The 26,947-nt window shown below is 41.5% G+C and overlaps 1 protein-coding gene and 1 long non-coding RNA gene across 7 annotated transcripts; one reads left to right on the top strand and one right to left on the bottom strand.

The window, feature by feature from the left end:
- Positions 1–1,265: 1,265 nt before the first annotated feature.
- Positions 1,266–14,371, bottom strand: LOC128134560 (uncharacterized). Of its 5 annotated transcripts, XR_008232782.1 has the most exons (6): positions 14,283–14,371; positions 13,351–13,458; positions 11,089–11,404; positions 10,017–10,183; positions 5,683–5,812; positions 1,266–4,629 (listed from the first exon to the last, which is right to left on the bottom strand). It is a non-coding gene; the product is annotated as an uncharacterized LOC128134560 (long non-coding RNA). The 5 variants fall into 5 exon arrangements; XR_008232779.1 differs by lacking the exon at positions 1,266–4,629 and having other exon boundaries at positions 5,350–5,812; positions 11,026–11,404; XR_008232781.1 differs by lacking the exon at positions 1,266–4,629 and having other exon boundaries at positions 5,350–5,812; positions 11,047–11,404.
- A 92-nt stretch (positions 14,372–14,463) lies between these two features.
- LOC128134558 (major facilitator superfamily domain-containing protein 1-like) lies at positions 14,464–26,587 on the top strand. Of its 2 annotated transcripts, none has more exons than XM_052772386.1 (13): positions 14,464–14,603; positions 14,825–14,925; positions 16,919–17,043; positions 17,140–17,195; positions 17,968–18,111; positions 18,596–18,754; positions 20,292–20,407; positions 21,318–21,418; positions 23,219–23,330; positions 23,969–24,106; positions 24,676–24,815; positions 24,976–25,087; positions 25,374–26,587. In XM_052772386.1, the coding sequence occupies exons 1-13, from the start codon at positions 14,585–14,587 to the stop codon at positions 25,488–25,490; spliced, it is 1,440 nt and encodes a 479-aa protein (XP_052628346.1). In that variant the 5' UTR covers positions 14,464–14,584; the 3' UTR covers positions 25,491–26,587. The 2 variants fall into 2 exon arrangements, with proteins under 2 accessions (XP_052628346.1, XP_052628347.1); XM_052772387.1 differs by lacking the exon at positions 14,464–14,603 and adding an exon at positions 15,049–15,379 and having other exon boundaries at positions 14,828–14,925.
- The last annotated feature ends 360 nt before the right edge of the window (positions 26,588–26,947 follow it).

Raw genomic sequence — 26,947 nt, 5'->3', positions numbered from 1 at the left:
GTTCGTTCCGACTGAAACCCAAACCCCAACCTCCGCGTCCTGATCTGGACCCCAAAACCAAAGGATTCAGGGAAAATAAGTTGTGCCAGGCCTGGGCATGTTAAGCTACAAAATGGAGAGGCCTTCAAAGTAAATGGTCCGAAGGTCACAAACGAGTCGATTCTTTCCTATTCACACTCTCAAATTCTCCATCATCTAACAAAAATGTAGGAAGCGTTTTCTAAATGGGATGTTGTTTCATCTGAGGCCTGATCCAGAAGGACTCTTTTCTGAGGGAGGGGGACAACTTCCAGCCAGAAGAGTGTTGGAACCTAATTTTGCAACCCAATTATTAATGCAAAACTTCCAAACACCTTCAGACTTGCAAGTCTCTTTCTAGTATCTGCGAAAATCAGGGCACTCCTTTGCTCCATGTTAGTTGTTTCACTTTAGTTACTCAATTATATTTCCAAGATAAGGTAGCTGTAGTTACTACAGTGGAAGGAGACAAGGACCTATTCAGGCAGGGATGAACTGACAGATAAAACCAGAGGTCAAAACCGGCCATCTCAAGTCCTAAAAACATCCAGCACCTGAGCCCTTGAAAGTAGCAGCACAATCACAGAACTTCATCAAGAGATTGCTGTAAGCAGCCGCACGCTCCCAGATACAGGAGGCAGACTCCAGCACCCACAGCGTGTATTACAAAAGGCAAATTGATGCATACGATACTCATTTATGTATACATTTGTACAGTCTAACAATGGAGTGGAAATGGGAAATACTGCTCCAAAATGCCTGTTATCAGCAGCCCACAGTTCTCACTGCTGCAACAAGAACATTTCATTACACCGTTATTCATCTCGATGCCCTTTTGTGAAATATCCTTGTGAATAACCTACTTGTGAGGGATACTGCTTTTCATGTTCTTAGCTGAGAAAGTAGATTCTGAAATATCAAGGACATACATACTTTACTATTCTTAACAAAGAAAAGGCAATTAAATTAAATTCTTTACATATATCTGAAATTCCAAAGCTTCTCCTTTAGGCATTCTAATTAGAAATAAAAGTGGTTTGCAAACTAGGTAAGTGATTTGCATCATTGGAAGAAATAAGCATAGGCAAATGAGAAAAAAAGATTTATTAATTAGCCAAGCTGTTACTGCATTAAAAAAAAAGAAATCAAGCCCTAAAAAGGACTTTATTATATGCAAAATAACTGTTCAATCACCTTATGATCGGAAATATTCAAATAAAGTATCCCTAAAGTTCTCTGAAGGATTATTTCTTTCCACTTTCAGGGGGGTTCCAACTAATTGAAATCTAAGTCTAAACCAAAACTGTTGGAGGTTTATGGTGATAGTTGCCATTTCTAATTTTCTAAACAAAATATTTCAAAGTTACAGGGCAAATTTATGCGTAGAAAATATGACCAACTTCAAGAGTTAAACTTTCCTTTGTAGCACCCCAACTTCTACTCCTCTGGTACTCAACCGCCTTTCAGCAGTGTTTACTTTTGTCTCTTTTAGGGGTGCAGAACAGCCCCTGAGAACTCATCAGCCAGGAAGAACGAATGGCCAAACTGACATTGCAGTAAGATTTCAGGTATTAGGGATGCATTTTTTTTTCATCACTGGGGCAACACTTCAGCCTGAGCCTAACGAGTAGATGCAGGACTTTGTGCTAATTGTGCTCATTTGTGTTAGTTGCATATATGTTAACACCCAGGAAACTACAGTGTGGCTACATTTCAGATGCCATTCATCCAAGTCCAGTCTTACTTTTTCTTCCTCAGATTTCTACAATTCAAGAATAGACGCTTAAAAAACCCAATTATTGGACAACTTAGGTGTTTAGGTTCTTGGAACATACACATTTTACTGTCCCTTTACAGTGATAGAGCTTTTCCTGAAGAATCAATTAGTGTTTGGTACAGTGCTCTTAAAAAATTAAAAGAAAAATGGCCAAAGAGAGGCCAAGAGAACTACACGGCCCATTCACTGTAAGGAAACATTTTCAGTTTGGGTGGTAAAGGAGGAGACTAAACAACTGCTTAAATTAACTGCTTAAAATCAGAAGTAGGTTTTCAGATTTGGTATTGTTATTAAAGGCTGAAAAACTTGGATAAAAAAAGACATACCTGCTTTACAACACCATTGAAATCTGCATTTTGCAATACAGCTGTGTTTAGACTAAAACAAGATAATTTAACAAATCTGGGTTTGTAGGCAAGCAATACTTTACAGCAGTAAAGAGTTGTTTGTATCTTTCTAGCTGCCTTTAAATAGTTTACAGCACTAGAGTCCCAAATATTGGATTTTATTAGACAAACTGAACAAGCCAAAGTATATATATAGTCTTTCTGAATTTCAACTGGGCAAGGCAACAACAGTGTAAACACCGTGACAAAAAAGGGGATATACCGCAAAGTTACATAGGATTGTGTTGTTCACAGGAAAATTCAATGGTTCAATCACATAGAGTATCATCCCAGATAACAGTGGTTGTTATTAGGCATGGGGATAAAATCAGCATGATAGAAAACAACATGGAACATTTTGCTCACAGATGAACTGAGACGCCCACTTCCATTTCTACAGATGCATTATAAAACAAGTTTCCATATCTAACACCACCAAATAAGCACACCCAATGTAACCTTCTGATTCTGGTGACTCATACTGTCCTCTAAACACGGGAGAATGATGTTTAATCTGAATTTCCAACTTGCTTATTAAATACCTAGAAAAGAAATATCCACTAAACCCTTATGCTAGTACTTTTATGTAGCTCTTTCCCCTGCATGCATGCAATAAGTACTAAATCAGATAAATCCAATTGTTTTTTCTGACACCATGTCAGATGTAGTGATGAAATATATACTACTTTCAAACAGGTCCTCATTTAAAAAGATATAATAGTGTAATTCAGATCTCAAACTTTTTCTTGAAAAAATTTTTTAAAATTGCACAAATGAATGCCCTCGTTTTTGTAAACAATCCAATTTAACATAGTTTTATGTGGATTTAAATGTTCCTTTCATCAGAATTTATAGATAAATCTGTTGAGTTAGCATGTGGGGGGAAAAAACTGAAATGGAAGATTAAAGTGAATTGCTTACTTTCACAGAAGAGAAACAAAATCATCCTGGTTAAAATGTAATCAAAGAATTGTCCACAGTACCAATTGGAAAATGTTTCTGTAGCCCATGCAAACTAAACAGAGCTTAAGGCAGATGAAATTCTCATCACCTAAACAGGATAATTTTTTTTATCATTAATAGTAAATAAGGTAGCATCTAAATCTCCAAGTACAAGCCACACCAGCAGCATACTAAACACCAGGCAAACAAAGGCAGAAAGGTAAAAAATGGCCCCATGCAGGACAATCTTGTGATCTAGGAAAAAAAATGTAGAAAAAAGTCTTGCAAAAACACAGGCAACTGGGAATTTTCACATACAACAAATGAAAACTAAATACTAAGGCAGTCAGTTGTACACAGCAGCCTATGTATGGGCATATTCAACTGCACCTCGAGCACTGTGTTCAGTTTTCGGCCCCTCGCTACAGGAAAGACATTGAGTTGCTGGAGCGTGTCCAGAGAAGGGCAACAAAGCTGGTGAAGGGCCTGGAGCACAAGTCTTATGAGGAACGGCTGGGGAAACTGTGGTTGTTTAGCCTGGAGAAAAGGAGGCTGAGGGGAGACCTTATCGCTCTCTACAACTACCTGAAAGGAGGTTGTAGCGAGGTGGGGGTTGGTCTCTTCTCCCAAGTAACAAGCGATAGGACAAGAGGAAATGGCCTCAAGTGGTACCAGGGGAGGTTTAGACTGGATATTAGGAAGAATTTCTTCACCGAAAGGGTTGTCAAGCATTGGAACAGGCTGCCCAGGGAAGTGGTTGAGTCACCATCCCTGGAGGGATTTAAAAGACCTGTAGACATGGCACTTAGGGACATGGTTTAGTGGTGACTGGCAGCGCTAGGTTAACAGTTGGACTTGATGATCTTAAGGGTCTTTGCCAACCTAAACAATTTTATGATTCTGTATCCTGCAAGCAGAAGTAATACAGAACTGAGTGGGATTACAGTGATATGTCTATTAATTATTTATGTAAGAAATATCTGTCTTTGGTATGTATGAGTCTACAGATCCACAGCAACATACTCAGTAACTCCCACTTTACAAACACTAATCAGGTCTTACACCTTCTTGTGAATATTGTCTCTGGTTTAGAGATGGAAGAAACTGAGGCAGAAGCGTTAAATGGACCCCAAAAGACCACAAAGGGAAGGGGTGCTAGAGCTGGCATTAGAGCAAAGGAGCTTTTGAGGGCTAAATGCAGATCCGGAGTCTGCATTTGACCTGTGTTTCCATCTTTCCATGGCAGTGTGAAGCACTGCCATGGCTGACAGTCTGCCTTGGTGCACTGTCGCTTCCTGACTGTAATAGAGTTATCAAGGTAAGGGAAATGCCAAAAGGGTTGTACTTGGATAGGGACCAGCTATTCCCTTCTGCAGCACAGCTACAGAAAACCACTGCAGGCAAACCTTGGAGCAGTCAGTCAGATCTTGGGCTCAGCTGATCTTAAGACTGTGGAGTTCAAGCAGGAAGGCAGCAGAAAGCCATCTTCTCCATACTGAGTCCAACCTGGCACGATAGTGAAATGAGGTGTTGATTTGCGAAAAGGGTCCCAACACACACATTTGATTTAGAGCTCTTGAAGAAGAGTGTAATTCCAAAGTCGTGATTAGCAATGACCCTAAAAGCTTCATATTACACAAAGGGAAAGAACTTTAACCCTACCCATAAAGCATAATTGCAATGGGAGTATCACATCTCATTGGTAATTAACAGTTTTAAGTCTTATGACTGTTTCATCCTATGTTATGTCATTATAGCTAACTATATTGCTAGTATACTATAGATTCATTGCATGACAGCTTTTAGAGACAGCTACATTTATAGCAAAAAACATGTTTGTCTCCCAAAAAAGGAGAGTTGACACAGAAAGGATAGGACAGGACAGGACAGGATTAGGACACGATAGGATAGGATAGGGTAGGGTAGCATAGGATAGGGTAGCATAGGATAGGATAGGAGTAGTTCACTCGTAGGGGACCTACAATGATTGAGTCTGAGGTGTAATTAGTTATGGCATGGATCACCAATAAATCATGAGGCATCTGAATGTAACAATCAGATTTTCAAACATTCCCCACACAGAGCAGGTCCAGTCAAGCGCAGCAGAGGCAACAGGTGTATACATATAAGCAACAAATGTGAATGCAAAAAATCCTGCTGAAAAATTTAAAACTCAAAAAGTTGACCAACATGTCGGGCCTTGATTTGCACTGTCTTGCATGGGAAACTATATATGACAAAAAGTTGTACTGTTATTCACAACAAAAATAGCATACCAGCAAACTTGATTGCATTTAAAATATTACGAATAAAAATTTACAAGATTGGGTGATGAGAGAAATAAGGCAGGTAAAGGGTGAGAGAAGGCTTATTCACCAATTTATTTTGGTTCATTCCTCATTACATTGAACTTCTAATTTCATGTAATCTAGAGGGTATATAAAAAACATTTATAAAGTTTTCTTGCATTTTGCCCACATACATAAGAAACTATAACAACGGGAGGGACAATAATTAAAACCCATAAAATCACGTAGCCTGATGAGTTCAGGGTATTACCCCCACTTCTTGACTGTAATCTCAAAAGGTCCAGCAGGCATCCCCGAGGTGAGGTGATCTGAGCTTAAAGACATTCTCCCTTCTACAGAAGACAGCTTGTTCAAGTCCTAGGATGTTGTTAAAGCTCCTTCTGAAAAAGACAGGTGATTACCTTAAGTTAAATTATACATTAAAATATACATTCCTGTATTTATAAATCCATAAATAATTTGAAGTCTAGAGGTAAGTCAAGAAACAGCACAAATGCTAGGTGCTGCCACATGTGAGAAAGAGTTAAAATTACCACTTCAAAATGAAAGTTGGCAAGAAAAATATTTGTTTATTCTATCCCTCTTGTTTTTTTATTGCATCTAGTGTAGGAACTTATATGAATCAAATTTTTATTTACTTAGCACTAACAATATGCTAAAAACTAATTGTTCTATAGATACGACTCCAACATCCGTTTCCTAAAGAGTTTACTTTTCCAAGTAGATAATATAAAGGCAACACACAAGGAGTGACAAATGCATAGAAACACTGAGACTAAGCAAGCAAAATCAGCACTGTTTTTTAATAACCACATAATCTCCCATTAGCCTTTTTTTTTTTCCTTTGGACAGTTGGAACTTTGCTGTGTGAAAGAATAAACGGTTTTAGGTTTTCATCTTGATGGCACATGGCCAAGGAAAATATTAAATTGTTTATAGTGGTTAGAATTTACCTTCAAATAATATTTAGCTGAAATCCAAGGTGGTGTTTCTGCAGAAAATTATGGCACCATAGTACCAATATGAGGGTTGTGGCAGAGGTAGGATTTCTGTAAACCAGACTTTCTTTAGGAGTGATTATTCTTGTTTAAAAATACGTGTACAGCAAAAACTACTTGCGCTTCCTTTCTATAAGACAGTATCTGGAAAGTTGACTGGCAAAATTTAGCTGTTGGAATGGGATCGTATAAGACCTTTTTAAAGAGGTTTATCTCTGTCTTAGCATTAAGAACTGTTTAGTGGTATTCCTTTTAAGTTTAAAGGGAACTCTTGATTTAGCTTCAAATAATTTAATTAAATTCCATAAACATTTTAAAGGCAATGTTTACAGAAGACCACTGAGCTCATCTCCCACTACAGAAGCTTCTTCCCTATTTGTTAAGGTCAGGAAAAAAACATTCTGGTAGTTTTACAAAAACTCATTCACCCAGTAATTTCTGAACTGTGATAATGACGTGCTTTGGCCAGAGAATGTATGTTACAGAGATATTCAGCCTTCATTTTTAAATAGACAATCTACCGTATCTCTTGGAAATCCTTACCGGTGTTTCCAGCTTTAAATATTTTATTTTTAATTTACAGCCATGGGATCTTAATGTACCTTCTACAGGACTCAGGAGCTGTCTCGAATCAGACATCATTCCTTGGTAGGTACTTACAGACCACAGACTCTCATATTTCTGTTTGTTCAATTCTCTTCTCACTGAAGAAAACTGCATGTAGTTTTCTACATTATTACACAGAGTTTCTATTAATTAAATGGACTGTAAAAAAAAGGTAGATAAAACTATGTATTGGATACCTTCACAACCATGAAATTTTTGTATAGACTAGCTCACCCTACATCTACTCACCCTACTAAGCACTCCATCATTGTTTTGCAAATAATACTCTCATTTAGTCAAAATTTAATTAACTGCTTTGATGTAGTGCTTTGCTTTCTGTAACCAATGGAGAAAAAATGCACACCAGTTCATCCTCGCTACTCTTTTACATTTCTTCAGTAGTGTAAATGGCACTAGTCTAAATATGCACAACAAACAAACAAAAAAAAGCATTTTCAATCTAGGAGCAGCAGGCAAGATGGTGCAAATACCAAACAAGATCTCAGAGAGTTGTTAGGGGCCATGTAATGTGATCCATTCCCTGTGCGATCCTAATGGCTAATCAAGGAGGCATTCTGAAGGTTCTGCAGAACTGTAACCAGAGCCTTAGTCTTAGAGGATGGTGAAGAGAGGAGGAGGAAGTCAGACCTCATAGGAAGGCTCAGGAGACTTTTTGTTTAGCATTCAAAAACCATAGTAAAAGCAACTTTCATTCTGGGTGAAATCCCTGAGATCCGCAAACACGGATTTCTGCATCCCTGAAGGCAACTCCCCTTCTTTTTGCAATGTATTTTATTTGAGTTCTTTAAAGAACGTATGAAAGCAGAGATGAATTCACTCTTAGCACTGTGATTCTGTCTTTGAAATGCTTCAAGCAATTATATTTTTGACAATATTTTGATGAAAACAGATTTATAAAGTCTGACATAATTTTCTTCCAATCTGCTGGTTTGCTGAATTTTAAAGTGCACTCCTCATTGCTGCAATGATACGGTTTAGCAACAGAAAAGTTAATTTCTCCTCTACCTCTCTTCAGTGCACTTCAGAAGCATTTTCTGGACAGTTTTAAAAATTGCATCTTTGCCTAAAGCAAATGTCTTTTTCACATGTTTCTCCAAAGTTAGCGTATACCCAGCTATTATCTGGGGTTGTTCAGTCTAGAAAAGAGGAGGCTGAGGGGAGACCTTATCGCTCTCTACAACTACCTGAAAGGGGGTTGTAGTGAGGTGGGGGTTGGTCTCTTCTGTCAGGTGTCTGGAGATAGGACAAGAGGAAATGGCCTCAAGTTGAGGCAAGAGAGATTTAGGTTAGATGTTAGGAAAAATTTTTTTACTGAGAGGGTTATCAAACATTGGAATGGGCTGCCCAGGGAAGTGGTTGAGTCACCATCCCTGGAGATATTCAAAAAGTGAGTGGACAGGGTACTCCAGGGCGTGGTTTAGGGGGCATGGTTAATGGTTGGACTCAATGATCTTGAAGGTCTTTTCCAACCGAAATGATTCTATGATTCTATGATTTTGATCTGTCGCAATAAACTGCTCAGCTTGTGCACTAACTTGTCCCCAGTACTCACAGCTGAAGTTCACTTGAGAGCTGTGCTATACATCAGGAAATGATACGCAAATGGTATAGTATTTCCTTAAGATGGTATTGTGCTAATTACCAAACCACTGATTGCACTGGTGATCTGCCCTAAGGATCTGTAGGATCAGAGTTCCATCTTCCATCTCTGTATTTTATTAATTCTCATTGCTTTATTACTGATATCCAAGTGTGCTTTTCAGGGGAGATGATAATTACATTCATGGTGAATATTAACACCAAAAATGCATGCAAAGTGTAAGTTCAGTGTTGGTGGGTTTTTTTGCTAACTTGCATGTGGACATTTTTTTCTTGCATATTAAATCGGTAAGTAGACCTTGAGCTGAAGGCAAAAAAGATTTCCTGAATGAGGCCGGGATGTCCTGGCCTGCTGATCTCAGACCTTTTACTCCCTGCCCTATAAAGTAGAGAGAGGAAAAAAAAAACCCCAAACCCCAAGCAAGCTATATTATATGAAAACCATGGCTACTGCAAGGAAGGATATCTCATGATAAATTAAGAAAGAGTAGAGGTGTAGTAAAATGTGCAGAAGCTCATGATGTTTTCAGAAACACTGGCTGCTGGTAAATGTTTTATAATAGCCCTTCTGCACCTGCTATCCTTCCATGCCAGTGAGAGACAAAGAAACTTGAAGTGAGTAGGATGGGAGATTTCAAATGTCAGTTTTGACACATATATTCTGTACCAGCATGCTGCTTTCTTCCTGTGTCCTGGACCTTAACCCCAGCCCCACTTTTACTCCTGTGCTTTCAGCTGACAAACTGCAGGTGCAGGGACATGCCTGGGTAGGGACAGTCTTTTCAGGCAGAAAGGGGCAGCTGCACACACCTTAGTGCTTAGAAGATTTACATCAACTCCCCCATTTTTCTCCATTTGCTTTTTATAAAGTAGGAGAGAGACTCTTGCAGAGCCTCTAGAAACCTAAGCTACATTTAAAAAAGACCTTCAGTACAAATTTAAGGTGACAGACAGATGCTCAGATATGGCAATAAGGGATGCAGTACAAGTACCAAAAGAGTCAGGTTGCCTTTATTAGCAGTTCGGCAAAGAGGGAAAATTCTGCCTCTGACAAGGGCAAAGAATATAATTAACTAACAAGACTCCTCAGTTTAGTGTCATATTAAATCCATGGTGGGTTTTAAGGTCTGTCCTGAACCCGTGGGAGGGATGGCTTCTAAGCGAGCTGGAATGAACATCAGCAAATGAAGCAGTAATGCTAAGGAAGGTTACATTATTAATTATATTAAAGAGCTCCCTTGAAACAGCAGGACATTACAGAAAAAAAAGAACAGCTCATCCCTCAGACACTGCAGTAAGCAAACACACACAAGTGTGGGTCTTCCTGCCGTTGTAAACCCTCCTCCTCTCCCCTGCTCACCCCGTGCATTGGGGATTTTCATCCCTTCCAGCCACTCAGCCTCGGCAGTAAGCAGCACACATCACCTGGTGACGGAGCCTCTGACAGCATCAGCAGCAAAAAGATGGTTCAGAGCTTGGCAGCAGAACAACCTCTGGGGACCCAGTGAGCCCGAGAGAAGACACTGCCTGGTCAGTAAGAAAAATACGCAGTCATGAGAAGGATATGGCAAAATATGTTAAATGATTACATATTAATGCTCTGTTTCCTCTGTTTTCAGAAGAAACACACAATTCATTGCAAAATGAAGTATAACACCTGACAAATTAAAATCACTCATCTGCCTGAAAACGTTGTACTTACTACAGCTATACTTTTACCTGGCTGTTCATGACTGAAGAGGTAACAAAAAATACAGTATCTTCTCTTTTCAAAAAGATTTAACACAACTTGTCACAAAACCAATTTCACTGTTTTCTCTCATGGAAGGCAATCACTTGGAAACAGAATGCAAATAATGACACATGCTTTAGTAAGTTAAGCGTTAAGCTTGAAGGACTGTGCACAATACTTGAGGAGTCCCTGAGACTGAGATCTTGGTGATGAAAAATCCAGATAAACAAGAGGAAACATATACCAGAAAAGACTGCCTGTTTTAAGATAGAAAATTGAAGCTATATAATCAGAAAAACTGGCACAAGAACTTCAAGGGCAGGAGAAGGACTTTCAGTAAGCTTTCTGTAAAACTTAATTACAATTATCTGTGTAGGTTTTTATGAGAGGACTAAAACCAAGACTTCTGAGAGCTTCAGGAAATAACAAAAGCTCTGCAGTTTTGGAATAAATTTACAGTCAAGGCAAAATGTTATGATGATACATTTATAGATGCACAGGTGTAGGAACCAGGTAATCATTCAAATAAAAATCAGAATGACTGAACACCAACAAATTCAAGTTAAGATGAATGGAATTTGACAGAATATGAGAGACCTAATAGCCAGGAGACTATTAAAATCATAGATATACTTACAAGGTAGAACCTAAGGCAAACCTTGAGTCAGCCAGCTACACACAACCATGCTCCAGAACTTACAAAGCCATCACGGATCCTCTACATTAAAGGTTTTCTTCAAGGATGGTTTCCATAGGTTGTGTTCAGAATCTCCATCTTACTTGTCAGCTAATTGATTTTTCTTATCAAATACTAATTCTCTTCCTTGAAGCAGTAATGGAAAAAGAGCTCTCCTCCTTCTCTCCTCTGTCTGAATTGGTCTGGTTCTTGCCCGTAAGTGTTGTGAGTAGATGAGGTTTCTGACGCACTGCTGCTTCTTCGGTTTTAAATTTTTTGGATCTTCCCACTCCGTCTGTGACGCAAGTCCACACCTCTTCTACCACATAAAAACTTCTTACTGGATAGAAGATGGAAATAACAATAGTCTTCAGGTTCAGTGTTCCCAAATGATTTCTGGATCATAGCTTTTTAATCAGTCATGTCTATTACTTCTGATTCTCCTCTAGGAAGCTCTGATCAACAGCAGAGACACCAGAGCTGCTGACATACAGATTCAGCAGAAAAGTATTTCACCTGGCCATGCTCAAAAAGTTATCTTTAACTGACAAGACACCCGAAGTGTTTTTATGCCTGTCCCTTTCCTCCCTAAAGACAGCCTAAAGGTTCTTCTAGACATGCAGTAACCTAAGTCTGGACAAACATTCATGCCACCGTTGCAAATCCCTCACAAGTATTTGACCTCACCATCATTAGTCCTATATATACTGAGTCTTACTAAGGGTTCATGAATCAAACACACCTTCAATCTCTACTCCAGATCATTTATGAGCTGGAGCTAAAAGGGGGAAAAAAAAGAGTAAAATTAAAAAGGTGAATTAATTCTAACACATCAAATTCACATAGCCTGTTAGCCAAAGATTGAAAGGAGGGAGGGGGAAATATTTCATATACGTGGAAAATATATATTATCTATTTCCATATATATAACATGGAACATTATGAAATATATGTAATTATATATATCCATATACGCACACATATATATACAGAAAAGATTTCATATAAATATATATACGGAAAACAAAACACTTCTAAGGGAGAATATTGGAATTGTGGGTCCAGACTCGCTGTGCAAAGGAATCCAGTATCTTCAACTCATTATTTACATAGCAGGATGCTGATATGTATTTTTCCTTTCCACCCCTTCGGCACTACAGTGAATTTTGTCCAGCATATTAGTATTTTTCATAAGCAATGTGATTGCAACACAGGTTCCTGAAGTGTGATACAAATACCACTAGTGGCACAAACATGTCTTAGAAGTGCTACAAAGCTTCACACAGAATGGGAACCTGCTGCCGCTCCCAGTGGTATTGGTACATGCCCACACCGCTGCTAGGAATGGTTATAGCCTGACATGAAATCTGAGAGTCTTTGGGCTTTAGTACCCTGCATGTATGTATTATTTCCAAGTCTGGAATCTTAGATTCATTCTTTGAATTTAAAAAGTAGTGCTGTTGCAGTATATTGATAGCTGAAAAGGCTCTCCCAGATGCCATTTTAACGATACTTGCCAGCAGGCATCCTTCATGAAGACGTAAATCAGGAACGAAATGAGGGGCAGCACTGTTAGAAAGAACTGGGCTTGAGAGCATTTCATAACTTTTGTAAGGAAGTACCTAGAATCAAAACCCAGCTAGTTTCCTGAAAACTTGCTCATCATTAGGAAAGCTCTAACCCTAGTTTTCAAATCAATCACACACACAATTGTATATGTTTTATATATACACACATTTATTTTTGTATATACACATATATATACACACATACACATGTATATACAAATGTTATTGTTATCCAGACACTTTTATTTTTGCTAAATGCTGCTATAAAATATTTTTATTTGGCCAAAAGAGTTGCTTTCAGGAGCTGGTTTTTAGTGTACTGGATTTAGCTGGGGAAGAGTTTATTTTCTTCACAGCAGCTGATACAGTGCTGTGCTTCAGGCTGGTGAGGAAAACAATGTTGGTAACACAACCATGTTTTAGCTGACCAAAGAGATGTCCCATGCCATGTAGCATCATGTTCAGCAAGAAAGCTAGGGGAGAAGTTTTTTCCAAGGTAACCATTGCTTGGGGGCCAGGTGGGCATCAGTCAGTTGATGGTAAGCGATTACTTGTGCATCACTCGGTGGGTTTTTTCCCTTGTTTTTTTCCCCCTTCACTTACTAAACTGTCTGTATCTCAACCCACAAGGCTTTTTGTTTTTTCCTCACTTTTGCCGTTCTGATTCTTCCCCCCATCCCACTGAGGGAAGTGAGTGAGCAGCTGGGTGGGAGCTCACCTGCTTGTCGGGGTCAGCTCACCACAGCTAGGTGAGCACAACACAGGTCATCAACGTGAAGCATCCTCTGCACATAAGGTAATGATGCTGTTTCAGCATCCTCCATGCCTGCAGCCCAAGGAAGTGAGAAATCATAGGGTAGGATAAAATAAAAACCTTCTACTTGGCAGCACAAACAATGTCTACAACAGCAGCATTTATAAAAATAGACTTTAAGGATATCTTGTAGTCTGACTCTGTTCACAAGTCAGATGCTCCTAAAATTGTTAGTTATTGAACTATTTTCAGTACACACCACTATTGAAAAACTTTTGTTTACATGGTATTCCCTGCTGTGTGTGTACCTTTGACTCACTGACACAGGAGCGGGAAGAAACCTCTGGATTCCCAAGTCCTGCTGCTTGCTGTGAAGGACAGCCATGCCACATAACCTTACTCATGTATTCATCAAGCTCTATTTTAAAATCAGGTAAGGCACTCGCCCTCACTGTTGCTCTTGTGAGGCCTGCCTTATTTGATGGCTCTTTGTGCCTTGTTTGGGTAGAAAATATTCTTCAAACAGGAAGAGAAATATAGTTACCCTTTCAATCATATAGGGGCTTTGGGGTTTTTTGTGTGTGGTTTTATTTTTTTCTTCTTGTTTCCTTCTTTTTCCTCTTTTCATTACCAGGACCCTGCTCTTCTGGTAACTAGAAACCTCTAATTTATGCTTGGCTGGTTTCTATCAGTTCTTGTGCAGCATTGCCTACTACCTTAAGTAACTGCTCTCTTTCCCCATTTCTTGCACAAGACACCTCTACTGACACATCCCAAAAGATATGCCTTTGTCCCGCCCAAAGCATCTCATTTTTGACTCCAGCTTATGATGCATGACAAACCAGTTTCTTCTGCGCTGCTGCTCCCTCATCAGCTATTCCCTGTCTTGTACTTACCCACTTGCCTTCCTCCTTTTATATGCACCGGTTTTAATTCTCTTTACTAAATTTCCTCTTTTTGACTGAGGATAGTTCCGCCGGTTTACCACGCTGCTTTTCAAACCCGATCCTTTCCCTTCAGATTCCCTTCCCGCTCTGGCTCAACCCAGCGGGGGAGGCCCCGGCCCCGGCCCCGGGGCCGTGCCGCGGCCTACCAGCGGCCTCAGCCCGGGGAGCGGCGGGGGCCGCCGCCGGCCCCGGCCCGGCTCCCCGCTGCGGGCGGGGCTGGGCCCGAGGCGGGGCCGGCGGGAGGCGCGGGCATGGCGGCGGCGGAGCGGGGTGAGCGCCGGCGGGGCGGGGAGGGAGCAGGCCGGGGCTCGGCCGGGGTCGCGGGGCCCGCAGGCGGCGGCGTGTCGGGCCCCGTCCCGCCGCCGCCCCCACCGCCGCCGGGCTGGGCCCGCCTGGCTGGGCCGGGGCCTGCGGGAGGGGAGGGGAGGGGAGGGCAGGGCAGGGCCGGGCCGTGAGGTGAAGGGTGTGAGAGGGTCCTCTCTGCCCGGCAGCTTCCTACAGGTTCGCGGTGCTTCTCTTCAACTGCCTCCTCACCTTCGGCTCCTACTTCTGCTTCGACATCCCCAGCGTCCTGCAGGAGCAGTTCCAGGGGGTAAGTGCTGGGCAGGCAAAACAAGGCAGAACCAGCAACACGGAGGCCTTGGCCGCTGGTAGTTTCAGAACCTCTTCTTACGGGGTCGGTACTGGAGTCGTGCACTGGGGTCTTATGTTCCAGGTGCCGGGGGTGAGGGGTTGTCACTGGCATGTTTGCTGCGAAGAAGATGCACGAAGCTGGGACGAGCCATGAGGGGTTTTGGGTTCTCACCACTGCCTGGAGAACTGGAAATCTAAAACCTGACCTTGCTCGATGGTTGTCAGCACTCCAAACGACTGTTTGCTACACTAATGAAGTCCAGAGTTAGAATGGTGTTCACACCACTCTGCACATAGAAGATCCATAGAATTGAGCGTTAGTACCTACACTGGACTGGAAGACTAGCGACATCAGAGATAGGAGACTAGAAAAGACTTTCTGGTCTTCAGATCCAAACCTCCTGATACTGCAGGTATCACATCACGTCTGTCTTTGCTAGCCGAAAGACAGAGCCCTGCCAGGAGACCACAGGAGGACTCTGTTGTGTAAAAACTAGTTGTATTCTCAAATGCTAGAAAATGTTGTTGTTCAGGGTTTAGACAGATATCCCAGTTGATTTCTGGGATTTCTCCAGGGATGCAGGAGTCCCAGAGTTCTTACCTGAATACCTGACAAATTCTTACTTGACTCATTTATCTGTCATTATTGTATTTGTTTCATATCTTTTGAGACATGATTTTACTCGTGTGTGCCATCTGCTGGTAGATTAGTATGTGTAGGCTGAAAGTCGCTGCCCTGTTCTTTGCTTCAATAGCTTCAATACCAAGGGCAGAAATATATATAGCTTGCATGTAAGGTTGTTGTTTTTTTTTTTAAATGCAGTTAATCCATAACATTCAGACAGTGAACTCCAGGCTAAATTGGGTGCAGTTTGTAATTGAAAACAGGAGTAAAAACAAAAAAAATAGGTCCATATTTATTCCTTCATCCTCCACAACTTCTGTAGGTCTGTGGGAAAAGAGTCATCTATTTATTTACTGAGGAAAGGAAAGGTTGTCATATTTTGTTACCTAGATAACTTTATAGGGTAATGAAATCAAGCCGTATTTTTCTGTACTAGGTACTGTGCAAACAGTGGTTTTATCTGCTGACACTCTCATAATATTTCTACTCTGGTGAATTTAGCCTCTACCTGCCTTACACAAGTGGTACAGTGGTAGTCGGAGCATCTAAGACCAGTGCTTGCAGTGAACACACTTTGTTCTAGAGAACTGTTTCCCCGCAGCCTCAGACATTTTTACTACAGCAGATCTGAGGGGGTTGTAAATAAGCTGGCTATATAAAAATCATGTGGTTAAAATCACGCTTTCCTTGTGGTTATTCAAGACGTTAAGCTTGTGCCTACTGGTGTGGAAGACCTAGTGTCTGTTTCCCAGTGCAGGTAGATTTTCAGTAGTTGGAAGATTGAGAGTTTTTTCCTGATCATATGGTGTTGAGAAGATGTTGCTTTTCAGTAGCAAAAATGACATTATTAAATCGTGCTAGGACTACTGGTTTCCTACTGTTCAGCAAATGCTTTATAGCTGTGAGTTAGTATGGACTACTGCTAAGTTTCCTACTTACACACTGCTTAAGACTTTATAGTATGTAATGAAGAGTCGGATCAAGCTAAACTATAGCCAAGAAATTAAGGGATCAAATAAACCTCATGGTGCAGTCTCCTGGCTTTTCTTTTGGACTGAAGTGTGTATAAAAGTGCTAAGCCCCTGCTGCTACTGCCACAGAAAGGGAAAGGGAAGACAAGACGTGCTGGTGGCCAGTCATTTCTCATTTGGCAAGGGCTGGCTTGCTGAGAGAAGACACAAGTCCTCTAATTCCTGGTCATGGAAGTGGGAACTGAGTAGAAGAAATAGAAATCTAGTAGGCAAGAGCTTAACTTCATTTTTAAAGGAATATGTGGGTTTTCATCCGTGTCTGCTGCCTAACACAGGCTCTGTGACTTGTTATGCAGAACTTGACCTGCCCCAATGGAACCCGTCATAACAGCACTGGGGAGAATAGCACGCTGGACTGTGTTGAAGGCTTGGGAATGACACCTGCACAATACAATTTGCTGTACGCGATCTATGCTTGGACGTAAGTCACTTTTCTCTTGCTTTGGTGGGGCAGGGTAGTTTGCTAGTTGCTTCCCAGCAGCAAGACACAAATGTTTCTGTTCTTCTTTTCTCCTAGAAATGCAGTAGTGGTTATTCTGGCTGGATTCCTGATTGATAAACTAGGAAATCGCTGTAAGTTCTGATGATCGATTAATTTGTTCTTGGACTGAAGTGGAATTTCAGGCTGTTCTTTCAGTGCAAAGGGATGATCAAAAGTTCCACTTCAGTAAGATCACAGAGGGATGGGAGAGGAGGGACAGCTCTGTGTGTGGAGTGTGCGACGGTTAGTTGAGCAGCTCCGTGAAAGCAACTGAGACGTTTCCATCCTTTGACCACTGACTTATCTGAATTTACACAGCAGTGCAGTAAATGTGCTTTCCTCTGACATGCATATAACAGGGAATAGTGTTACCTGTTTTCGATGGGACAAACTGATAGTGTTCTGTTCCCTGCTCTGACATTTTTTCTGGCATGTGCCATAATCTGAGACCTAGCAGTCCCAGCAAATGCAGCTATGCTCTGTCTCTGTATCACAGAGGTAAACATCTTACAGATGAGGAGACAGAGGCACAGAGAAAGAAATTGCTTGCTCTAGGCCATAGTCTGTAGTGGAGCTTGGGACAGGAACAGGGACTCTATATAGAGAGTTCAGAGTCCTCTCTGTGACTTGTTCTGCCTCTCTAACCTTCCACCATCATAAAATCATTATTTTGAGGATTCCCAGGTCATTTTATAAAGAGACCAGTCTTTACAAAATTACAATAACGAGGGTAAACTGATGGAAGCCCACAGGTTTACTGGTGTGTTTTGAGGTTGCTCTTTTGCTTTTTGACAAAGAATGCTTTTGTCCTGATCTCAGCATGTCTGTTGAGGTTTGTGTATTTTTTTTTCTCTTTCTTCCTAGTTGGTGTCTTTGTTTTCTCTCTTCTGACTGTGCTGGGATCATCAATGTTTGCTCTAGGCTCACATTTCAAGGGGTCACCATACCTCCTACCAATGATGCTAACAGGAAGACTGCTCTTTGGCTCTGGGAATGGGTCACTTACTAGTAAGGAATTCACATTCTTTATTACGCCTCACCAGAGGGTCATGATACATTTTTATTTTGCCTCCTAGACCCTTGTCCTACCAGTCAGCTTCACCTGCTCTGCACCAGGAACCTATGTTGCTAACAGAAGAACACTGCTCCTTGAAGGGTTGCATGGATTTAATGTGGGCCAAAATGTTTAAAAGTCTTCCCCTCTAACAAGTTTGTCCTTCTCCCAAGGGTGGGGACTGATGTGTGATTACTATGCCTTTGGGGTTGTTTTTCTTGCCTGGTTTGAGGGCTAAGTTCACCTCCCATGTCCCAGCATGATTTAGTATGTTTTAAAATGGACTGCGAAGTTGACACATAGTACCTCCATTTGGGATGCGTAGAGGTCTTTCTTTTACTCCAGCTTAAGCGCTCTAGCTTGAGAGGCTGTGTTTGTTGGTTCTGTGCAATGCTCTTGGCCAAGTCTGTTCAAGAGATGATTTTTGTCTTCTCCAAGTTGTGCAGAATCGTATCACAGCCTTCTGGTTCAAGGGGAAGGAACTGGCACTGGCATTTGGACTGACTCTGTCTTTCTCCCGTCTTGGGAGTGTCCTCAACTTCTTCTTCACCCAGCAGTTTGAGGCAAAATTTGGAATGCAGTGGACACTCTGGGGAGGTGAGTTTCTTTGGTGCTTTGGCCTTTTGTCTTCTAGACATGAGGCTAGCCTGTTTTGTCCAGTTATGAAAAGTACCTGAAAGAGATAGTGAAGTTAGCAGGAGGAGGCACATTATTTTCTAGTTTTTCCCATTGCTTTCTGTATGCAATGGAGTGGTGTTTTCTTCATTGATATCTGAAAACCCTCTCTAAAGCTGTAGTATCAGCCTGACAGTTTTGTCTGCAGTTTTCTTGAGCTATTTTAACACCTGCAGTCACAGTCAGTACTTAAAGTAGGTTTACTCCCATGGAACGGAAACTTGAGAGTCAAACAAAGGAGGAATCTAATGTGTTTGTTCTTTATTTAGCTAGCAGAACGTGCTGGTTCTGTAGTAGTATCTGTATTGGTCTCAGCGTAAAATGCCTTGCATGTGGAGTGATCAAAACCGTAGATTTAAATTACTGTGAGAAGCAGAATCTGAATTACATGTTTCTTAGTGTGAATCTGTTCTAGGGCTCATATCTTTAGAAGATTTGAGTTTCTGTCCTCTCTTTGGTGCAGTGAGATGGGATCTGCCTCTAGTGGAAGGGATGATCTCTTTCACAGTGCAGTTAAGCAGTGGCACTCAGGTACTCTGGTGTGCTGGAATGGTGATGATAGGGAGACCTGCCTCAGGGCATCCTTTTAGTACAAGGACTCAGTGATTATAGGAAAGTGATACTTCCCAAACAACAAAACAGTATGGGCTATCACCTGTGGAAAAGAGGATGCATATGTGAGATAAATCTCTTGCAGAAATTGAAACCTGGTTGCTCTCCTCTGATTCCAGTTCTCAGAGGAGAAACTGTGATGGGTATGGTGTGTTGCATCCCTTCTGACACTCAGGCAGCATTTGCAAGCACAGCACAGCGACTTCAGTAGCCCGTGAAGGGATAAATACATCAGACAAAGTGTGTAGGCATCACAGAGATTGTTTTGGCTCTTTGGAAAAGAAAACAGATACAGATCTCTTTCTGGGAGAAGGATGTCTGCAGCAGATGCCCATTGCCAAACTTGCTTCTGGCATATCCAGCATAATCTAACTTCTCTGGAGCTGAGTATGCTGTAGTAACTGCAGTAGGTCACATAAATGAAGAGGTATAACTTTGCTCCAGTACCAGCCCATGTGCGATACCCCTCCTGCTCAGGGGACCATGGAAGTTTCTTCACCTCTGGCTTGTTTTAACCTTGGGTTTGTTAAGCACAGGCCTGCTGCAGTTTAGAAGGCATTCTGGCCAAAGTCCAACAAAGTGGCTATCTTTAGAGACGAGTGGGGCTTCAGCTTCACTGGCCTCAGGCAATTCTGCAGCATATTGGAAGCTTAGTGGACAAAATGCTCAAGGACCCTACAGGGTGGTAAGAGGTAAATGGTCCTATTGTATGGCTGCAGTAGGGAAGGCTGTTAAGAGAAGCCAGGAGTAGGAGTCATAGAGAATTCTGCATACTGCATGCAGTTGGTTTTGTCATTCAGCTCTCTCCACACTGAGGAATTTCTAACACTTCTTGTGTCTTTTCCAGGTACCTTGCTCTGTGTGCTTGGTTTTGTTTCAGCCCTCACAGTCAGTGTACTAGATAAAGTAGGCATGAAGCAACTGGGCTTGGATGGGGTTATCCAGCAAGAATCCAAAAAAGTGGTATGTGCACAAGCACAAGCAGCTTTTCCATCTCAATCTTTGAAAGCCTGGGGTGCATGAGCACTGCTTTTGCAGTGCAGGGAAGTCTGCAGTAGTAAGAGCTGGTCCTGGCCAGAAGAGGGCATTAACAGCACTTGATTACATCTTCCAGAGCAGTTCTTCAGGTATATCTGAGGCTATTGCATCTGCAAGCCACTGGACAAATTTTCTGTTTAGAGCCTATGTATTTGTAGCCTTCCAGAGAGCTGAGTTAGCACTCTGAACGGCATTACTTTTCTGAGCCAGTTACTTCTTGACTGGAGGTGGCTCGGAGAAGGATTTTGTGCATAAAACTAGATAGTAACCTTTCTCTGGAACTGCTTTCTGGCTCACAGGATCCACGATAGAAAATAGCTAATCTGGTCAGTGCTGAACTATCTTTTGCCAGCCCTTATCTTCCATTCCTCCCTGCATTCTTCTGTCTAGGAACAAGCATTACAGGCAATAGGTTGCAATTTTTATGGCACTTAAATCTATTAGACAGCTTCCTTCTCATGACAATATTCTTTCTTACTGGTTTCTGTATCTCAGTGTTGTGACTCCTGCTTATACTCTATCTTTCCACTGTGTTTCACTTAAGGTTTTGCAGTAGGCTCTTAATAGAGCCTGCTTAGAATAGTCTCTTGCAGCCACAACCTTTATAAAAATAAAAAGAAAGCTTTTTTTGTTTACTTTACTGAATAAAGAAGGAATGCTTTGGAGTCAGCACATGCCAAATTTTGCTTAGAGGTACATGAGCTGCCTTTCAATTCCCTTTTACCTGCTGTTACTTCTTAATTTTTTTGTGATCTTCAATGGCTTGCAGAAAGTGACATTAGTGTGAAGCTGAAGACTATTTCCTGGTGAGTGAGGGCACATCTTATCTTTGCAGCGGATTCAGGACGTCCAACGACTTCCCCTTCGCTACTGGCTCCTGGTCCTTACCATCATGTTCTTCTACAACGGAGTCTTCCCCTTTGTGGCCGATGCCAGGTATTGCTCTATGGCTGTAGTCCGCTGACTGATAGAAGCCTATCGGAGCCTAGCAGGCCCTCGATTTTTAGCTGACTGGGAAATATGGGGTAATATGCTCGTTCCTTCCACTCATGAAACACAGAGAAACATGCCTTTAACACCTAGTTAAAGATATGAGGGTTCTTTGACCTTTCTTTCTCTTCAAAGATGAAGGAGGCTTCTAAAGGAAAGCAAAAATAAAGGGAAATTATTAATCCCAATATTTAAAGCTTGGAACACTGCTGAAGGAGGATCAGAAGGATTTGGGAGAAGGGGAAGAAATACTTTATTTAAAAAATAGCCCGTAGATATTTCACCTTTGTGATAGTCCAACAAAGTGGCTGTCTTTTGAGCTGGGTGGGGTGTTAGCTTCACAGGCCTGGGGCAGTTCTGTCCTGCAGTTCTGCATGTTGTCTGCTGTAACAAAGCTAAGCTTGCGTCAGCCTGGGTTTGTAAGTGAGGAAGCCTTCGCATCCCAGTGCAAGGCTTGCAGGCTTCCTTTTTTATGCCTTCATTTGCTTAAAACAAAACAGCAACCTGCCCGACTAAACTGGGACTCCTGCTTCTGTCCTGTGGCTCTGTGACAGACTTGTAATTTTGCCGCTTTCTTCCTGTTTGTGGATGATGTGGCTTCTATACATAATGAGTATGAACTTTTATGTTAGCAAAGGCCTGCACTAAAAAAAAGAAAATTATTTTGGTAGTATTTCATTAGTGATTTATAGTAAGCCCCTGTGAAATGGGGATTGAAGAAATGTCATCAATGTTGTCATAACAAATGTACAAGTGACCACTTATTAGTAAAATAAAGACATTCAAGACCCTGCAGAATCTTTTTTTTTTGCTCCCTGTGGAGCAAAAGTTCAGGCACCAAGAGTCATGTTTCACACATCTTTTCTGGCAAAAAATGCTATGGTGCTTCCCAGTTGGAAAAATAATGGTCCCAAGGCCAGTGCTCTTTGGCGAATTCTGTTGCAGTAAATCTTCAGAGAACAGTGTCTCGCTTCATACTTTGCTGACAGCACAGGCTATAAGGGCTCTTTATTACTAATGGTAAGTAGCCATGCAAGTAGCCAAACCAGGTTTAAGAAGTAGCTTACAAGATCTCTAAATAAACTAATCTTTCTAAGCTGTTATGACTGTATGACTGTAAATTCTGTAAAGAATTTGAGTAAGTTTTAATGCCATTTTTGCGTGTCCCTAACAAAGGTGAAAGGCTGACTTCTGACAATGAAAACAAAACTTGGTTTGTATGTTTTCTGCTTTAACCGGGTCTCCTTAAGATGCCAAGGGGGAATTCCTAGTACTTCTAAAATGCAGGTGTTCAACTCAATGCTGATCTTTGCTGCTGGATTATTTTTAAATATTTTTCCAGCCCCTCAGCATTCTCACCCTTGGATTGATAATGCTTTCTGCTTCTTCAAAGAGAATGTAAAAAATCCATCTGTATGTTTTGGACAGGTGAATGCAAATTGCTCCTTATGAGCTGTGCTGATGTAATTGAACATATGCCCAACTTTAACCTGCAGTTTTACTCTGCACTTGCAGAAGCGTCTTCAAAGTGGCCATTTAAGCTACCAGTTTCTCTATGGTGTGCACCAATTAAAATAAAACAACAAAGGCTTGGCACTACAAACCAGACGGAATCAAACTTGTTCACAAGTCCTCTCATTAAAACCCTTCCTGTCCATATGTTTGTGCTCAGACTTACTTTCTGTCAAAATAACCAGATCAAGAATCCTAATTATGTAATTTTTCCTCCCTTCATTTTACTTTTAGCAAGTTTATCCAGGATAAATATTCTGGTTACAGTCAGCAGGCAGCCGCTTATATTGCTGGGGCAGTGTACGACAGCTCCCTTGTTCTCTCTGCAGCAGTTGGCATATTAATTGTGAGTACCCAAAACCAGAAGTGCTTGCTGATAACTTTTTCCTAATTTTTTGAAATGTCTTTGTTACAACCTCCTCAACCAGAATTTACCCTGTTGTTGCTAAGCAAGCAGTCCTTTAATTCCTTGCAAACTGGAAGATGCACTGTAGTCTGAATTAATAGTCTGAATAACAAGAAATAATGTTAACCTGGTTTTTCCGCTGTCCCTTTATTGTGCTATGGCAGCATCAAGCCATGGTGAAAGGCTGTATGTTTTGAGAATTCTGAGACTGGAACAGAAATGATGAGGATAAGCTTTGCAAGTAGATGGGAAAGGACAGCCTGTGTGTAATCAGTCCCTGTTTTGTCAAACTCTTCGTTTTCTTATTTCCATAATTGTCAGGGCATATACTCCCCCGTTATTAAAGCCTGCCATTTCACATGAATACTGGACACTGATTCTCTGACAAGTGTTTCAGTCTTGGTTCAGGAGTATGCAAGAGGAACTAGTAGTAGCTAGTCTGCTACAATATCAACAACTAGGGAATGACATGTTACTGCCACTCATGCCAGCCCACTTTGCGCAGCCGCTCATGTCGCTAGGATCTGTGGGAAGCAAGGATCCCTTGTAAGAAGCCTTATGTTTGTTTCCTTTACCAGGACTACGTTGGACTGAGAGGCATCTTTGCTGTTGGCTGTGCTGCATTGACTCTGCCATCCTTCGCTCTCCTGGCATTTACCTTTGTTCCTCCCTTAGTCTCTACCATCTGGTTGGGGATTACTTACTCCTTTGCTGCTGTAAGTTCACAACCCCACTGCTGTAAGTTGAGCATTTTGTGGCTGTGTTCCTTTTGCATCCTGGATGGCATGTATCACTGCCCTTGTGTCCTTGTGAGCAGGTTTAGCAGCTGCAGTTTGAAGTCATTGGCTCCCCGATCACTTTGGTTAGTAACAAATAATCCCAAAGAATCAATATGGGCACAAAGCAGAGTAAGGGACCACTTGATACAGCGTGAGGCATTAATCTGTCTGTGCTTTTCCTAGTGCTTTTTCATGTTGAATATAACACCTGAATCTCCTATGAGTCTTAACGAGCTAAATCATCAGGTCTAACTCCCCTCCAAAAATCTGGAGTCAGGTTATTCCAGTTACAAATAACATGTGTTGTCTGTGCTGTCTCAGGCTGCTTGAAAAGGATGGGAAACAGTCTAGAACCAGCCAATAGGCTGGGAGGGATAAATACCAGATTTTTTGAAGAGAAAGCACAAATGTCTATTTAGTGGGAATAATTCCTTTTTAAACCAATGACCATCTAACACCTTTAAATAAGGCTTTGTGTTAATTCCTCTTCTTATTACTCCTACCAGGCTAGTATGTGGCCATCCATACCTCTTGTGGTCCCCCAAGCAACGTTAGGGACAGCTATGGGGCTTGCAACTTCTGTGCAGATGATTGGAGTTGGCCTTTCGAATCTCATTGTTGGACACATTCTAGGAACAAAGTCCAGGTGAGAATGCTTTTTTTTTTAAGCAGAGACATCAACAGTGCTAGTGGAACGGTGTGAACAGAAATTAGTGTCTTTGCAACCTGATGCTGCAAGAAACTATAGAGGTGCCTTAAATATCTTCAAGTGACTAGTTGTTCTATCCTGTTTTGGCCTTTTCTAGTGAATTAAAGATCCCCCTGTGGCACTGGCAACAGATGATGATCTTTATGTTGGCAAACACTATTGCATGCATTGTTGCCTCCATTAGCCTCAATGTTGTGGACAAGAAACAGGTAAGTGTGATAAAAGGTGAAGAAGAGCCTTGCATCACCAAGTTGCTTTTATTGATGTAATAGCTGTTGGGTGTGTATGTAAGTAATTCCCCTGACATAAAAATGGGACCGCATAAAAAGAGAACTATCTGCTAAAATATTGATGCAGTGCATAGTAGTCAAGCTACTGGCAGCTGTATTTTTTTGCAAGAAGGTGAGAGGAAGGGCCAGGACAGAGCTGTAGCAATGTATGTGTACAGGAAGAGCAGTATCCTTTTTGTCACTAATTGCTCCTTTGAATTTCTAGGGTGGGACACTGAACAGAACAAGAAAGGGAGCACCTGTGGAGCAGGAGGACAGAGACCCTGCAGATGTAGCACCGCTCCTTGATGATGAAACAGGAAACGAAGGCACTGTCAGCTGAACCTTTGCAGTGTGAGAACAATGACAGCTGCCAGACATAGCACTGATCACTTCTGTTTGAAAGTAGATTTTTAGCCTGTGTATTTTAAGCATCTTTAAAGGGAATCTTGAAGGGAATTGTCTACAGAAAGGGATGTTTCCAGTTTCTTATGCCTGGCTCACAAGTGAAAGGTGTCTGCTGGATGGTTCTTAGGCATTCTCCAACATACAGAAACCTGCATGGGGCACTTTAAGAACTACACTACAGTAAGTGAAACTAACCTAGCTGAAGCTTGTTCTTAAGCCATTAGATAGCTGCTTTTCAATCTTGCATCAAAACTGCCTGCATAAGGTGTGCCTGCCTGGTCCACCACTGTTTCTCTGTCACAAGAATCCTGTATGTCAGTGCTTGTTGATCCACATACCTTGGTAGGCCTGCTGTTTCAGTTACTGCTCTAGATTAGCATGCATCTTTCACCAGTTACATATCCAAGAAAGTGACACCATCATTATTCTTTAGGCAAGAGACTGAATTAATCAAATTGATTACCTTTTGTGCACAAGCCTAGCTTAATTTCTTACTACCTTACTAGAAATGCTTCCGTAAGCCATGCCTATTCATTTGCCTTCAAAGTGTAAAAGGTTTTGATCTGAAATTCTGTCCTTTAAACCAGGGTGCTCTTACTCATGAATGCTAGAGGCTTATTTTACTCAGACAGCTGCCTTTTTCACTATGCAAAATGCTCACAAACACACAGTGTTTACAAAAGCACAAAGGATGCTTTAAGAATGAAGTAAACTTTAACATAGCTAAGTACAAGGAACGCTTAAGTGAATGACTTACGTAAATTATTACAAATCCTTAAGAGAAGAGCAGCTCTGCTCAAGTTGCATTTAATATAAACACTAGTAGACTGAAAGTAATTTAAGCACTGACAGCATCCAGTAAAGTCACATTTTAAGTAGATGTCACAGAAGACAAATCCACCCATCAAAGCAAGGTTTTCTTAAACTGATTTACTGAAGAGAATGTGTTCAGAGAGCAAGGTCTTCTAAGTAAGTTTTAAGTTACACTGTGAATTCATTTCACACTGCAGACAATTAAAGGATTTCCCTGTTGTCTGGTGCAGCAGAAATTTGGGGGTGGGATTAGAAGTCACAGAACTGCAAAGTCACAGATTCCTTTAGTTTGGTGGTGACCTCCTGAGATCATCTAGTCCAACACCCCCTGCTCAAGCAGGGTCAGCCGGAGCAGGTTGTCCAGGACCGTGTCTGGTCAGAGTTTGAGCATCTCCACGGGTGGAGGCTCCACAACCTCTCTGGGCAACCTGTCCCAGTGTTTGACCACCCTCACAGTAAAAAAGTGCTTCCTTGTGTTCAGATGGAATTCCGTGTCATTTTATTTGTGCCCATTGCCTCTTGTCCAGAGGAGTCTGGCTCCCTTGTCCTTGCTCCCTCCCAGCAGGTACACACTGGTAA

This window comes from Harpia harpyja, chromosome 21 (genome assembly GCF_026419915.1).
Source record: "Harpia harpyja isolate bHarHar1 chromosome 21, bHarHar1 primary haplotype, whole genome shotgun sequence".
Classification (NCBI taxonomy): domain Eukaryota; kingdom Metazoa; phylum Chordata; class Aves; order Accipitriformes; family Accipitridae; genus Harpia; species Harpia harpyja.
The sequence above is the reverse complement of the archived record's forward strand: the minus strand, read 5'-3'. Positions and strand labels throughout refer to the sequence as shown.

What these genes read in the sequence shown, in the direction of transcription:
- LOC128134558 (XM_052772386.1), top strand. An exon ending in TGGGAATGGGTCACTTACTA is followed by an intron (nt 18,112 to 18,595) that starts GTAAGGAATTCA and finishes GTCTTCTCCAAG; the next exon opens with TTGTGCAGAATCGTATCACA. An exon ending in CAGCAGTTGGCATATTAATT is followed by an intron (nt 23,331 to 23,968) that starts GTGAGTACCCAA and finishes TTCCTTTACCAG; the next exon opens with GACTACGTTGGACTGAGAGG.